Here is a 13,914-nt window from a genome sequence, read left to right on the forward strand (position 1 = left end):
ATCTTTACAAAAAAATATTTTTGAAAATTCGCGCTTCACCCAAAAAGGCAAAAAAGTCATCAGAGTTCATCAGTGTTACACCACAATATAATTCCAAAAGAGTTATGGCTTCCAAATGAAAATTTAATGGTTATTTACTAATTTTTTCCCAAAACAAAAAAAGATAAAAATATACATAAAAATTCCAAACTTTTTAAATAATGAAATAATTCATATTTCTATTAAGGGCTTCAAAAAGAAACTGGCCTTATTTTAATATTCACCAAACATTAATACAGAATTTCATGTTTAAAACTTTGCGGAGCGAGCATAAACAGCTTTGGAAAAGAAAGTTTAAACATGAAATTTTATTAATGTTTGTGAACTATTAAAATAAGGCAGTTCTTTGAGCTATTAGAAATATGATTTATTTCATTTATTAAGTTTGGATTTTTATGTATATTTTTTATCTTTTTGTTTTTGGGGGAAAAAATAGTAATACAATAAATTTCATGAATCATAACTCTTTTGGAAAATATATTGTAGGTAGATAACCCACATGATTTGGACTCTTATTTGAACTTTTGCTTTAGGGGTGGAGCCGGAATTTTTCAAAAAAATTTTTTTGTAAATAAATTAAGAAATTCTTGTGAAACGGGACACGGGAACTGGAATTATGTTGGATTCACCTTATTTTCCTATGTAGACCATTTTTCATTATATTTTCTACTCTTTCATTCGATTTTTCCAAAAGAGATAAATTATTTTAGGGCATACATACGACACCAGGGATTGTGAGGAGGTCAAACTTTAATCTGGATAGGATCCACCTATTTAACTCAAGTTTCTGGCAGTCCTTGTAGGCTAAAGGTGATTGGGGAGTAAGAGAATTCTACTAAAATCATTTTGAAATACTATCAATATTAAATGATTCTAGTGATAGGTACATGCAAACAACTGTTGATGCCCAAAAAACTCCCCAAACCCATAAATTTTCATGAAAATCTAGGGGATAATTGAGGGGAACTAACATTTGGACAAATTTTTCTCTTTTCAGATCTTATTCATTATGTCCTCAGGAGTACAAAACCCAATCAGCACAAGTATGTGCCTTCAGACAAGAGGGGGGAGACGTTATAGACGTTTTATGGAACAAAGCTTTGCCACCGAATGAAAAGGCCTATCCCTTGGACCGGCTTAAAATTATAGCCGCTAAAACAACTTTTGAACTGAAAAACCAAAAAAGAACAAAGGTCATATACTTCTAACTTGTATTGGTGTACCTTTTTACGGAACAGGACAAATTGGTAAGCTACCTCAAGGGTTTTTTGGTGTGTATTTTTTGTTACCGGTGAGGGAGATTACAGAGCCTCTAGTGAAGCGCGTTTCCTAATGAGTATGTATAGTTGGAGCTATGTAGGGGGAAAAAAATGTCCGATATATTTTTTGATTTTTTTATTCCGCATTACTCTTTGTGAATTTGTGAGCTTAAGTTGAATTTCCATTTTTTTACTTTTTTTTATTCTTCTAAATTGCATATGTTTAATTAACCTTTTTCATGTGTGACTATAGTTTTGTATATTTATACAAACAAGCTGTACATTATCAATTAGTCATTTATATCAATATGTAAGGTTTCTAATATGAAAATATAATCTAAATTTATATATTTATTAATATTTTTTTAATTTTTTTGACTGCTTGGAGGTCATGAAGTGTTATCATCACTCTAGTTGAGTTCCTGAGGTCTTTTCATCTCCGATTGCCCTCAGTACTTTAAAACCATCAATGGTAAAAGGTAATCCTAGGATTTTGTGGTGTCTTTGGTGATTTTAAGGGTGGTGTTTAAGATGAGGTAATAGGTATTGTCTAGTTTTGTGTTATATTTCAATTGTTGAGAGAAGCGCAGTTGGTGGAAAGGGTATTGTACGAGAGAAGTGGAAGTCTGTTTGTTAGTTCCTATTTGACTAGATCTCGATAGATATCGTCAGATTCTTTATTTTAGAATTATAATGTGAGTAAAAAATATTGTTCACAATATTATTTTCCTTCTCTTAGGATTGTTCTCACTTTTAATTAAGAGTTACTACCAACTCTTAATTTCGCTTTTCCTACCCTTTATGTTTTTGTATAAATGTATTTTGGTGTAAGTGTTAAACTTTTGTTGATCATCGATTTCTTTTGTTTTATTGCTAAATGTGTGCTGTCAAGCAAGGGAGGTTAGGCTTTTTGTGTTGGATTGCCTGGAGGTATGTGTCTGTCCAAGTACTTCCTAGAATATTCTCTCGAGATGTATGAGGAATATTCCGTTTTCAAACTGCCGCGTTCTCATAGGATATATTTGTAACGATGATGGATGGTAGCCATAGAAATGTTGCCTGGATTGTGTAGATCTTTATTGTTGCTTGATATGATTGGGTCTCGTAGGATTTCGAGATGGATGCCTCCGATTCAAGGATATTGAATTTGTGGTAGAGGAAGGCAGAGAGGAATGTAGTTGTTGATAGAATGAGGAATATGCAGAGCGCAGCGTCAGGGGGCCGTAGAGTTCTATTTGAGACATACGGAAGAGAGGAAATTAAGATGATGACGATGGTTTTTTTGTATACATATATGTTTTTTTTTTACTTTATTATTGATTTTGGGTTGTTGTTTGTGTTTGTTGAAGTGGTTGATTTTTCGTTAGTAAGAGAAAGACCATGTATGCTAGATGCCTAAGTCCATTGTAAGGATAATAGTACAGCTGAAAAGTAGGAATAGATCCTTAAAAGTGTAGTGATTCTATTTTTGGTGTTCTCAAGTGAATTGTTTAATCAAGATTTTTAATGTTTCTCTTGTGGTATTAGGAGGCTTTATATATAGACGTGTGTCCGGTATGTAGGTTGACCGGAGCCTAGTGACCGTTGAAAACCGGTCATGATCTTGTATCACGCAGATGCCGAGACATATGTTTATAGTCTTTATTGTGTGGATAGGACTATTGGCTTTCTGTACATTCTTTTATCCGACAAATTGAGAGATTTAGTGGATGTATTTCTCTAAAGTCCTGTAGACTTGTGTCTATAAGTGAATATGTGTGAAAGCGTATTTTGAATTGTTGTTTGTAAACTGTTTATTGTGCCATAAATGTAGTTTTTATGCTGGAGGAATTATGCTGAATTTAATGATGCGAGTGGTGGACGAGGGTGAGTGCCCCTACCCACCACTGTTTTCTTAGCGTAGTTCTGAGCAAACAACAACGAATCCAATCAGTGCCCAGAGAAGTCCCTAAAGAGTGACGTGGTGGCAAAGAGCTCGAGGTCAGACTCTTTTATATCAATTAGAGGTACTGTATTATCCTAAAGAATTAAAGGTGTATGAGAGAATATGACATAGATAGGAGAACAATCTAATCCATTACGAAGAATTCTAGTTGAATATTGGTGATTTTTTAGGATAAGAATTTTATCCGCATGTTGGGAATCATAGATTTAAAAGCTATTAGTTAGATTCTGCATCTACCTCTCAAAAGCCTCGAAGGGTCTGAGCGTGACATTTTAATTTGGGTACTTTGATGGTTTCCTACTTCTCAGATATAGGGTAGATAATTTATTCCTTGCGTGGTTCCAATTTTGGTTGATTGACTTGGATTGGTGTGTGGATTGTGTTATTATATAGAGAGATGTATTGTTAGTAATGAGTGATGATTCTTACGTTGTTTATTGATTTAGTGATGTTTATTCTTTCTTTGTGCTACCTATTTATATATTTTCCATTGTTTTTTAATTTATGAGTTTTAGAATTGTTGATTGATTTTGTTATACTTTGCCAGGCTGTACAGTTCAAAGATGACTTATGAAGACTACGATCGTACGGAGTATCCCGTATCTGTAGAACTACAGGCAGGTGAGTGATAGATGACTGAAGAGAAGTGTAGTGATGATTTACCACTTGTTGGATTTTGATGAGACAGACGGTCCAAGATCTCAAAGTCGTTCCACGATAGCGTAGAGGATAATATTATATCAGGTACAGTATCCATAATGCGTTCTCTCTTTGGTTCCGCTATGTATAAATGTAACTTTGTAATGTCTCAGTATCTTTTTGGTTGTGATTGAGGTCATATACGTGTGGTGCTTTCTGCAGTCTGTTGTTAGTATGTTTCTCTGCATGGGATGTCATTTTTGGGTTTTGAGTTGATTTCTCTCAATTATTATCTAACATTTTCCGAATGTTTTCACAATTTTTACCTACCATGCTGGCGACCGGTCGCTATGCGCATTTATAATTATCCCCAAAAGTTTTTTTTTTTTTTTTTTTTTTTCAAAATAAGATTCACAAACCGGTGCACCGGCTAGAGGTCCCACCGGTGATGTAAACACTGGTGGGATTGGTGGATAAAAAAAAAAACTCAATTTTTATCATTTCAAAAAATTTGGATCTTTTACTAGCCCAACCTTAATGTTATAGCTTTATATTTTTATAAAACTCGTTGAAAACTTGAAAATAAACAAAAAAGTGCGTCACCACAAAAAAAAGTACGTCACCAATCGAATCAACCAGCTCGAGGAGGTGGTGGATCTCAAGAGCTAAACGTTTAGTTTGGTGGACAGTCACAATCAACCGTTTAGTAAAAAAAACTTTCATTTTGTCATTTGGTGGATTGGTTGATCAACAGGTGCACCGGCTGTGAGTCTTATTTTCAAAAAAAACTTTTGGATTATAGCTACTCATTTTCCTCACGAGGCTGAGTGGGCCCCGCAACAGCCAGTAACGGAATCAATCATTTGCATGATACAAATTTCTTGACTCCGCCGGGAATCGAACCCGGGTCTCCCGCGTGCAAGGCGAGCGCAGTGACCACTACGCCATGGGAGCTGACTTTATTTGAGAATTTGACCACATAATAATGGTTTGCCCCTACTAGAGCTAAGCCTCAAGATGGGCTTTCTGTGTATGGAGTTGAGAAACTTGGTAGAGGGAACTGTAACCACAAAGAACGAAGATCTTTCTCGTCCCGAAATTGAAGAGAGAAGAAAGACAGACTAGAAGAAATTCAGCCGTTCTGAGAACGAACCTTATCTGGATAAATTTCGCGCTGGGTGGGAATGAAAAAAGGACCCCAAAAAACAATCGCCACCCAAAGTTGTGATTTTTGCTGAAAAATATAATAGCTCATTCCTAAAGGGGATTCATGGTATAGTGCATAGTGCTAAAGGAGATTTATGGTATAGTGCATAGTGCTAAAGGAGATTTATGGTATAGTGCATAGTGCTAAAGGGGATTTATGGTATAGTGCATAGTGCTAAAGGAGATTTATGGTATAGTGCATAGTGCTAAAGGAGATTTATGGTATAATGCTAAAGGGGATTTATGGTATAGTGCTTTAGCTAGGGGATTTACTCTAAAAGGAATTTAGCTAAAAAATAGAAATGGAATTTTTTTATATCTTGTTATTTGTCGGCAGTTTGCTTCTTGTTTTCTACTTAAGCTGGATTGTTAGCAAATATCATTTTTAATAGCGGGGGCGTAACAGAAAACATATCAATATATCATAATCTATTGACTGTGTATCTGTAGGCAGGTGGGTGTGCGGACGTCAAGAGATCAAAGTGACGCTGTGCCAATAATGAACACTAAAGATGATTTATTAGATAGCTACAAGGTACGAGTATTTTTATAAAATACACGGCACGACACACTTATTGTTTTTATTGTTATCAATGTTATCATCATAATCATTATTATAGTTTTTATTATTAAGAAAAAAATCCCAATTGTTACATTAGAATAGCAAATGAAGAAAGGTGCTAATTGATGACTGATGATGGAATCTTATATTATAAAAACAAGATCCATTCACTCATTCACATTTCATAATTCACACACTGATCGCTCTATCTCGTCATTGTATATGTGCCAAATTTTCATGTTTTACTGAATACTACTGTCTAAATTTCTAACAATACAGTACTTATAGGTAGTATGTGGGAATTTTATTTTATTATTATTTTTCCAACGATGTCTGTTCTTTCCAACTGTAACGGTGTCAAAAACAACACAAGATTTATTTCTCAAGCTTCAAAATATTTGTACTTCTGGTGTTTATTAGAATTGAATGTATCCTGTTTGTACTCCCAGAATGAGACTGAAAAGTCCCTTTGCTCCCGCAGTCTAAACAAGGTCTCATGTATTTCAGTATTTGGTACAGGATTTAGTGGAACATCTAAACTCACACCTCACCATTTCCTCCTCTCATTCCAGATGCAATGACAGACCCACCATTACCCCCGCCACCGTGCTCAATTCTCCCTCCCCCTCCCACACCACCACCCATACAGAAACCACTCCGTCCAACCAAAGACACAAACCGAAACCCGTTTGCTCAACCACCCCACCGCACGACTCTTCAAGACTGACCCACCCCCACAGTCCCCCGATTAACGAACAACGCCGACCGTCCTTCGGCTTTTTCCGCTCGGAACCCAAAACGAACAAAGTCACAAGCTCCCCAAATTTTGGTTCCCCAAGCGTGGACGCTTCTAACAAAATGTCACAGTCAATGGTCAACGATGTAAAGCTGTCGAACAAATCCCCTGAGAAATGGGCTAGACAAGGCGCCTACAAAGGTCTACCTCGGCCGAGTGAGAGTGTAAAGAAGAGACTACGGTAGACGTACCTGTTAGTTGGTCCCGGACTACGGTAGCCAGTTCCATGACCTCTTCGACTACGGTAGTCGGTTCTACAACGTCTGCCCATACTCCACCGACCAATACAAGTTGTCCCCGGACGCCTTCGACTACGGTAGCCTCTTCCATGACCTCTTCGGCCACGGTAGTCACTCCTATGACCTCTTCGACTACGGTAGTCACGCCTTTGAGTTCCTCTGGTACTCCCGTAGTCAAGTCCAAGATACCCAAGAGGATTGTGACGTCACCACCTACACTAACAGGAGGCAATGTTAGATCAACGTAAAGAAGACAAGTTCTCGCCCCGCCAATGCAACCCCGAAAGCGGGTTTGACGTCACAGACATATGGCCGTGACAGTTCAATTCCAGTGAAACCTACCCTTGGTTCGCCTGGCAAAGCTGGTCATCCGGTAACCGCTCCGACTGTGACGAAAAGTCCGGAGAAATTCGTCTCCAAGCCGGAGAAACCTAATAGTTTGAGTTTCCATGCAAACCGAACGTACTCTCAACGTAATCAATTTGATAGCTTAAACAAGACGCATTCGATGACAAATACACAAGCTGGGTTTAGATCAACTCCTAGGTAAGTCCATTGAGGTAAAAACACTACTATCACGTCACGTGAGCTCACGTGACGTGAGGGCAGTGTGGCTATCATGAACGAAATTACCTACAATATTATGAGAAAACTTTGAACTGTATCTTTCTGACCCCAATAAGCTCTCATGTGACGTGATAGTAGTGTGTTGCTGCTACATTTACTGACCGAACTTGGTGACTTAAAAAAAAAAAAAAAAAAAAAAAAAACCATTACCCTACCCTGTCATACGAGTAGGGGGAACTTTAACTGCTATGGTCTTGTCCTGAAAGCGAAGAGGGAAGGAAGACAGGATAGGAGACAGCCAGCCGTTCCGAGAACGAACCGTATCTGTTTAGGATAAAATCCGCCGCGACCTAGCGCTTATGAGGCAAACGCGCTACTCTTCAAGCTAACTAAAGTTCATCCAGATCAATGTGACAGGAGGACGTAGCTTGTTGCCAAATGGTGGCTAAAACCACCGTAAAACACTGCAATGTCTCAGAAAATATGAAGATGCTAGCCATATTTGCTCGTGGAGCCAAATCGATATTTTCAGCTTCTTCAAAACGTATGGCGTATGGCTAGTGGCTACCCTGTATGTCAGAGAACTCGTCAAAGTGTATCTTGTTCCATGCAACCTTGACGCCAACAGCGAAGCAACATTCAAGTGCATTTCATTTTCAATTTTAAGCTTCACTGAAAAACTTGATGCATTAATCTCTCGCGGGTACTTATACTTTAAGATTTATACATAGGTACTTAAATTATAAGTACATAATTACTTATGCAAGTATTTAGAACATGAGTGCCTTACTTTCAGTTTTATTTATGAGGACTGTGATTGATCATCGTATCTTCTCTCAGCTGAGAATGGGTCTTCGGATTTTATCCGGAACGGATAAGGTTCGTTCTCGGAACGGCTGGCTTTCTTCTATCCTGTCTTCCTTCTCTCTTCGATTTCGGGACGATAAGACCTTAGCATTTACAGTTCCCTCTGTCAAACCATAACCTTTTACTGATGAAATTTGTGGTGAAACCAACGAAACGGAGCACTGAAACTAAGCAACGTTGCTCGTGGGCGGGTTCAAAGGGCTGCCAAAAAAGAACCAAAGACGTTTTCTTAACCTTTTCAACACAAAATTCGTCCTTTTAATAAATCTCTAGATTTGACCCACATGCACATTTAATTGAATTGAATAGAATCGGCTGACAAAGGATGGGATGCAATAGAATAGAATTTATTTAAGGCTACCGTGTCCTCAAGCTCATATCGACATATGTGCATGAAGATTTGGGCCTTCGAAGGTATTATCGTCCCAAAAGCGAGAAGAAATGCAGGATACGAGAAAATAAAACCTCTATAAACGAGACAATGGCCCCTTTTTTCGCTAAGTTCCACGCTCATATAAACAAGGCAAAATGGACCTCTATATTACATAATACACATACCTACATTCCTACATAGAACATATATGTAATATCATACATACCCTAATGATCATGGTTTTCTTCAGTTGGTTCACTATTCGACTCTACTAATAACCTCTATAAACGAGAAAAAGTTATATGAAACCTCTTTAAACGAGAAACTCCTTAAACGAGAAACCTCTTTAATCGAGAAAAATGACCTAGTCCCTTGGGTTCTCGTTTATCCAGGTTCGACTGTATTAAAAAGCCAGCCGTGAGCCGTGTCGAGAATGAACCTTATTTATTTAGGATAAAATCAGCCCCAGGTGGGAATCGAACGAGTGATCTAGCGTTCACAGAGCAGATGCGTTACCCTTCAACTCCAACCTAACTACGCTGACTAATTTAATTTTGGGCTTGAAAATAGATTTTGAACGAGGAAAATCTTGTATACAACGTGCTTAAGCTGTCTCATTAAGATTAAGAGGAACAAGGCAGATTGTTAAGCCTTATGCTTTTGATGATGGAGCTGGCTTGATGTGTATTGATGATTGAAGTATTGTTATATATTTATATATTTGGTTATGAAAAATAATAATAAAATAAAAAAAAATAGTTTTCTCTTAAAAAATAATAATAATAATACAACGTGCTTTCTTGTTCATTATAGAGGTTTCGTTGTCGTTTCAGGTACAAGCACAGATACGGAAGATGAGATGAGATCCTGTCTGAAATCTTCAGATGCGTCTCTGGATTCCATCGAGGCTGAAATCTACGCAACAGCCACTGTGGAAGATACAGCAACTTGCAACAGAGAAGAAGAAACCGCTGTAGGAGAACCAGCAGGTTACGCTAGAGAAGTAGCTGTAGAAGAGACAGCAACTTCTTCAGAAAAGGTGGAAACCCCTTCAAACATTATAGAAAAAACTTCAGAAATGGTGAAATACACTTCAAAGAATTGAATAGAATCGGCTGACAAAGGATGGGATGCCATAGAATAGAATTTATTTAAGGTTATCGTGTCCTCAAGCTCATATCGACATATGTGCATGAAGATTTGGGCCTTCGAAGGTATTGTCGTCCCAAAAGCGAGTGCAGGATATTAAAAAGCCGGCCGTGCCGAGAATGAACCTTATTTATTTAGGATAAAATCAGCCCCAGGTGGGAATCGAACGAGTGATCTAGCGTTCACAGAGCAGATGCGTTACCCTTCAACTCCAACCTAACTACGCTGACTAATTTTGGGCTTGAAAATAGATTTTGAACGAGGAAAATCTTGTATAGAACGTGCTTTCTTGTTCATTATAGAGGTTTCGTTGTCGTTTCAGGTACAAGCACAGACACGGAAGATGAGATGAGATCCTGTCTGAAATCTTCAGATGCGTCTCTGGATTCCATCGAGGCTGAAATCTACGCCAGAGAAACAGCCACTGTGGAAGATACAGCAACTTGCAACAGAGAAGAAGAAACCGCTGTAGGAGAACCAGCAGGTTACGCTAGAGAAGTAGCTCCCAACAGGAGGTGATTTTCACGCTCAATTAGGTGAAGAAGGTGTGGTGTTTTCAAATGCCACCCATGCATCTAGTCCGACAATGGCGCCCAAAGCAGCGAGACCTTTGTCACCTAAAGTGGGTGATACTCAAGGTCAACCAGCAACGGAAGGAGCTATCTCTTCAAATGTGTCCAATGGAGCAAGCTCAGGATTTCCAAACCGGGCTGACCTCGAGAGCACACTGGAATCACAAATAAGTAGTCTAACAAATGAGGCAAGATCTCTTTTTCCGACAGAAGGTGATGTTGGACCATCGACGGAAAGTGCAATTCCACCAAATGCACCAGATTCAATGAGCCCTCTATCTCCAACCATGGAACATAGTCATCTAGCTGAAAAAGAGTCAGTTTTGTCTAAATCGGCCAGTCCAGAAGTACCTCTTCAAATGCCTTTAGCTGGAGAAGAAGCTTCAAATGCCACCAATTTAGGGAATCCTGGATCTCCTACTCTGGTCTCACATTCAATAAGTCTTTCTCCTGTTAATGCAGCAAGACCGACCCTTTCTACGAATCAGCGTAAACTGTCTTCAGAAATCACTACCCCTAATGCGCCTTCAGTCAGTGGTTCTCCTCTATCACTTTCGAATTCAATTTCCCCTTCTTTGAATCACCAACGTAAACTGTCTTCAGAAGTCACTTCCTCTCAATCGCTTTCTAACTCAGGAAGTCCAATCTCCCCTCCTTTGAATCACCAGCGTAAACTGTCTTCAGAAATCACTTCCCCTCAATCGCTTTCTAACTCAGGCAGTCCCACTTCCCCTCAATCGGCTTCGCACTTCCCTCCTCTTCGTTCGGAATCGCTGAGCGCAGTTCGTAACTATCCGGAACCTGTGTCCAAGGTCACCTATCAGGACCCGAAGCGAGCCGAATCATTTCCGAACACACCCGAGGAAGTACATGGAAGGTAAGATATTGATATAGTAATTTTTCTGACCGAAACATCCGCCTCGTTTAACGTAGGTACTCAGATTGTGGTCCCGTTTATACTCGGTCCGGTCTTACAACCTGTCTCTTTGGTCGAGTGGTCAAGAGCATTGTCCCACGACAACGGAGATCCTGGGTTTGAATTCCGCCCGGGGGGGGTTCTCGCTTTTCCGTTTCCGAATGATGTGGAATAATGGTCATGCTACGATACAGACATTTGCGTTCACTGTACCTTTTTTTCGAGACTACGAAAGGCTGTGAAACAGAAACACTTTTTTATGTTTTCAATTTAACAGATTGTCCGTTTTTCCATTTCAGATCTCCCACTTCGGCGTCGCAAAAACGGTTCAGCTTTTCCGAGTACGTCATGTGTGACCAGGGTTACCAGTCCCCTCTCAAACACAGATCTCCCTACGCGGCTGAACCGAATGGGGTGTCCGCTTCCAACTACTCCTCCCCCTATTTGAACTCAAACAGGTCGTACTCCTTTAGCCGCCAAAATTCAAGGGATTCCCAAAATTCTTTCAGCCGGCAGAACTCTAGGGGCTCCGAAGAGGGAAAGGATGCTTTTAGCCGTCAAAATTCGAGGAGTTCTCAAGATGGGGAGAGTGAAGAGGAGAGAGGAGCTGGGAATGGACCAAGATTTGATGGTGGTAGAAGTGAAGAGGAGAGAGGAGCTAGGAAAGAAGGGAGATCTCATGGTGGTGCGATGGAGAATCTTGAAAATGGACATGCTGGTATGAGAACTGATCTGGGTAGTGATCAAACGAGGCGAACTTCTTGGAATAGTTCTAGCAATGACGCTAACAATAGCGGTAAATCTTGTGATAATAACAGTGATTCAAGGTATCACCAAAGTAATGCTGGTCGTGAAAGCAGAAACCATGATATCAAGGGTAATTCGAGCTACCAAAATAGTGGTAAACCGAGTTACCACAATACCAACTCAGATTACCATTTTGGCAGTCACTCTAGCCATCAGAGCAGATCTCATAAAAAAAAAAACCTCCATTATTTCTGAGAGGGTATCACACTAGGCTTGCACACCAAAGGTCTCGGCGTTCTTTGATAGAGGGAACTGTAACTGCTAAGGTCTTATCGTCGCGAAATCGAAAAGAAGACATAGAAACCCAGCCGTTCCGAGAACGAAACCTTACCTGTTTATTACAAAATCAGCCCCTTGCGAGAATAGATCAGTTGCGTTTACTTGGGTGATGTATCTAAGTCATAGAGCAGGAAAAATCAGGACTAACGGAATTTTTCTTTTTCTTCTACGTCTTCTAGATCCCGAGATAAATCGATTTAAAAAATACCGGTAAATCGTGAACTTTGTGAGATCTCATGGTGGTGCGATGGAGAATCTTGAAAATGGACATGCTGGTATGAGAACTGATCTGGATAGTGATCGAACGAGGCGAACTTCTTGGAATAGTTCTAGCAATGACGCTAACAATAGCGGTAAATCTTGTGATAATAACAGTGATTCAAGGTATCACCAAAGTAATGCTAGTCGTGAAAGCAGAAACCATGATAACAAGGGTTATTCGAGCTACCAAAATAGTGGTAAACCGAGTTACCACAATACCAACTCAGATTACCATTTTGGCAGTCACTCTAGCCATCAGAGCAGCCGAGCAGAGCTCCCTCGTAGGCAACACATTAATGTGTTTGTGCGCATACGTTTCTGCGCAGTTCTTTCTGCTCCTCCGCTAGCGCGCTTGCATAAGTGGCGCTACCTAACGGACGAAAAAAAACAACTGCGTAAAGTCTGACGTCACACATATTTGAACTCTTTCATTAGAACGGAAAATAAAAATAGAATTTTCAACCTTTTACAGTTATTTTTTCGGAGTTTTGACCTCAGATTCGGATTTTTCCCAACTTTTTACATAGGAATCGGCCATTTATTTATAATTTTTACCCATTTGCAACTGCTCCATTGTTTTTCAGGAGACAAAAAAGTTTTCCCCAACTTTTTACATAGGAATCGGCCATTTATTTATAATTTTTACCCATTTGCAACTGCTCCATTGTTTTTCAGGAGACAAAAAAGTTCAGAGGAAAGTAAGCGCGGAAAGATTTCGCACTCAGCCGATCACATTGGGTGAAATCAGTTCTGCTACATCTCTACTCAAACCAGGTAACGTGTAACTAGAATACTAGGAAGGATAGTTATATCATTTTTATAATAGAAAATATAAATATTGTAAATGTAAATACCAACCAAATCTCTTTAAATCTAGACCATTAGGGCAACAGAGTGCCGCTTATGCTTATGCTTTTTTACTTTCCTTATCCTATAACCTATAGGAAGGAAAGTAATGTAATCGGGTCAAATTTTCGATGGTCAGTTTTTAGTGTCAAAACATTAAATGTAAATACCAACCAAATCTCTTTAAATCTAGACCATTAGGACAACAGAGTGCCGCTTATGCTTATGCTTTTTTACTTTCCTTATCCTATAGGAAGGAAAGTAATGTAATCGGGTCAAATTTTCGATGGTCAGTTTTTAGTGTCAAAACACGTTTTGAGGTCCCTAGAGCCTAAATCCAAAGTTTCAGCCATTGGTCCGTGTGTGTGTCTGTCTGTAAACAAAATATCTCGAGAAAGGTAAGATCTAGAGACTTGAAATTTGGTATGTATTTCACGACTGTCTGTCTATAAACAAAATATCTCGAGAATGCAAAGAGCTAGAGACTTGAAATTTGGTATGCAGTTTTCAAATGTGACAAGGATGCGACACGAAACTTTTGGTTAAGGTCGGTGCAACGCTTGGCGGTATTTTGCCGCTTTTTGGCGGTTTT

The 13,914-nt window shown here is 39.2% G+C and overlaps 1 protein-coding gene across 1 annotated transcript in view; it reads left to right on the plus strand.

Annotated features, from left to right (window-relative positions):
* The window catches only part of LOC108251935 (probable GPI-anchored adhesin-like protein PGA55), an 81,684-nt gene that overhangs the window by 60,916 nt on the left and 6,854 nt on the right, over window positions 1–13,914 (plus strand). The window contains exons 4-6 of the mRNA XM_026820891.1: window positions 10,157–11,090; window positions 11,429–12,093; window positions 13,152–13,257. Coding sequence (XP_026676692.1) covers window positions 10,157–11,090; window positions 11,429–12,093; window positions 13,152–13,257 — 1,705 coding nt within the window. The remainder of the gene's footprint in view (window positions 1–10,156; window positions 11,091–11,428; window positions 12,094–13,151; window positions 13,258–13,914) is intronic.

The sequence above is a fragment of the Diaphorina citri genome, unplaced genomic scaffold, assembly GCF_000475195.1.
Source record: "Diaphorina citri unplaced genomic scaffold, Diaci psyllid genome assembly version 1.1 scaffold182, whole genome shotgun sequence".
Taxonomy (NCBI): Eukaryota; Metazoa; Arthropoda; class Insecta; order Hemiptera; family Psyllidae; genus Diaphorina; species Diaphorina citri.